This window comes from Octopus bimaculoides, chromosome 10 (genome assembly GCF_001194135.2).
Source record: "Octopus bimaculoides isolate UCB-OBI-ISO-001 chromosome 10, ASM119413v2, whole genome shotgun sequence".
NCBI lineage: Eukaryota > Metazoa > Mollusca > Cephalopoda > Octopoda > Octopodidae > Octopus > Octopus bimaculoides.
The window spans coordinates 836,419-838,616 of NC_068990.1; the positions used below are offsets into that span (position 1 = coordinate 836,419).

The 2,198-nt window shown below is 34.2% G+C and overlaps 1 protein-coding gene across 1 annotated transcript in view; it reads right to left on the reverse strand.

Annotated features, from left to right (window-relative positions):
• The window catches only part of LOC106867290 (xaa-Pro aminopeptidase 1), a 72,819-nt gene that overhangs the window by 49,396 nt on the left and 21,225 nt on the right, over positions 1-2,198 (reverse strand). Inside the window, exon 4 of the mRNA XM_014912133.2 lies at positions 579-642. Within this exon, the coding sequence (XP_014767619.1) occupies positions 579-642 (64 nt within the window). The remainder of the gene's footprint in view (positions 1-578; positions 643-2,198) is intronic.

A 2,198-nucleotide genomic window follows, 5' to 3' on the forward strand; every position in this document is an offset into this window, starting at 1 on the left:
TATATATATATATATATATATATATATATGATAATGTAGTTCTCTGATAGACTAAAAGACGAGATGGTCAACTCGGTACGTCTTTGACCACAGCAGTGCTTCATCAGAACGAATAACAACATCGGCAAGTTGGTATCGCATGATAACAAAGCCATCCAGTGTCAATCTTTCGTTATATTGTGGTACTGAAATCAGGACTTCCGTTTGGACTTTAACCATAATAAAAGTGTTCAAGGTACTACTCTAATTTCTTCTCTGTCCAAGAATAAACATAACTACTTTCATCACGAAAACAAGCATTTGTGATTCTCAAAAATCAGACTGAGATATTTTCACCGCAACCACTCCTCCACCATTGCAACCGTTATTATCCAAAGAAAATATGTGGATCGTAAAATTTCGTTGCAACTCAGTTAAGCGAAATTTAAGATGTTTAATAAAACCTTGCATTAACGCTAATCTGTGGAAGTATTCATGAAAAACAGTAGCCTCGTTCTTTGTTATCAAAACCTGATGTAAGGGAAAATAAAAACAATTGTAAAATTCTTGAAAACTAAAGAATGATGCAAAATAGTTACCTCGTGATCCTTTGAATCCACTAATAAAAGCTCTCCTTTTATCGTAAGCAGCAACATATTCACTCTGTAAAAAAAAAAAGGGATGCTGAAACTTCGTATTTGAGCTGGTGGTGGTGGAGGTGGTGGTGGTGCTACTACTACTACTACTACTACTACTACTACTACTACAGCTTACAAAGATAACGAAGCCCAAGAACCCCATATGAAAAAAAAACTAACCACAAAACGAATTGCCAAATTAACAGTACATGGTTTAATAAAAAAAAATAAAATTCTATTAATCTTAAGACTCCAGTTAATGTATCGGGAAGGGTTAAGGTAAGGGTCAGAATTGGGGTGGGGGTGGATTGGTGGTATGATATTTTGATATATGTTTGGGTGCAAATCAGCGTGTTTTAGAAGGCTGCAACAATACATACCGAACATTAATAACAACAGTAAGAACAGTTGCAAAAATATTGAACTGCTACTTTAGCAACATTTCACGGTTTAGAAATATACTCATACGCTTAGTATACTGGTTCTGCGACTGTCTAGTGGACGCATTTCTCTCATTCCCCTAACACTTCTGAAAAGGAGTATTTTACCCAAATTATTAGGAGTATTTGTTGAGCAACTTTCCAATATTTTTGTTATTTTTGTTATAGATAATTAATATCCTGTCTGTATTGCCACAGTCTTTTATGACACACTGATCTACACATTCTTCAATACTTCAATGCTCTTCTACATATTTTGTAATATACATATTATTTCAAATTATTATTTGGGGTAATATATACCAAAATGACATAGGTCTGTATTATCTCTAAGAACACTTAGTTCATAAATATCTTCCAACCTCTTTATCAAGATTAAAAAAAAAAAGTCGTCATATTTATGGGCTCCCTATTCTCTTTTTATAATTTAAGGGTCGTAAAGCGGAAGAGTAGGTAAAACAGCACCCTAATTACCTCGCAGTATTTTGTTGTATTTGTCTAAGTTCTGAGATAAAAGTATAAACCAGTCATGACCAGGTATCGATCAGTCATGACCAGGTATCGATCAGTCATGACCAGGTATCGATCCAATCGTTTACATCATCACATTGTCTCCCAAGCATTTATGATATTATGCCACTGTAAGGTCTCATTATCATCTCATCGTCACCACCATATCTCAACCATCAAGGTCAATTTTGCATTTTATTCTTCTGCGAGGAAATCCACTAAACCACAACATGCTTGCAAATATTTGGTCATATGGCGATAGAATTCAGCTTTAGTTTTTGTAGTTTATACATGGATATACCTGATATATATCTCCCCAAATTAGAAACCATTAATTATTACCTAGCATAATAAGATTGCCCGTGAAGGCAATCATGCAATATCACTATATGTAATCACCATAAACCGTGAATAACTCCTTTAACATGTCCAACCTTACGGGAATGGAGGACAACTCAACGTAACTAAACCCTAAGATATAAAAAAGATTTAAAAGACTCACAAACAAGTGTATCATATATATATATATATATATATATATATATATTTGTTTGGCTGATATTTAGCAAGGTGAGACACACATAAGAAAGAAGAAAGCAAAGGACCACTGATGAGGTCACAGAAGTGTGAC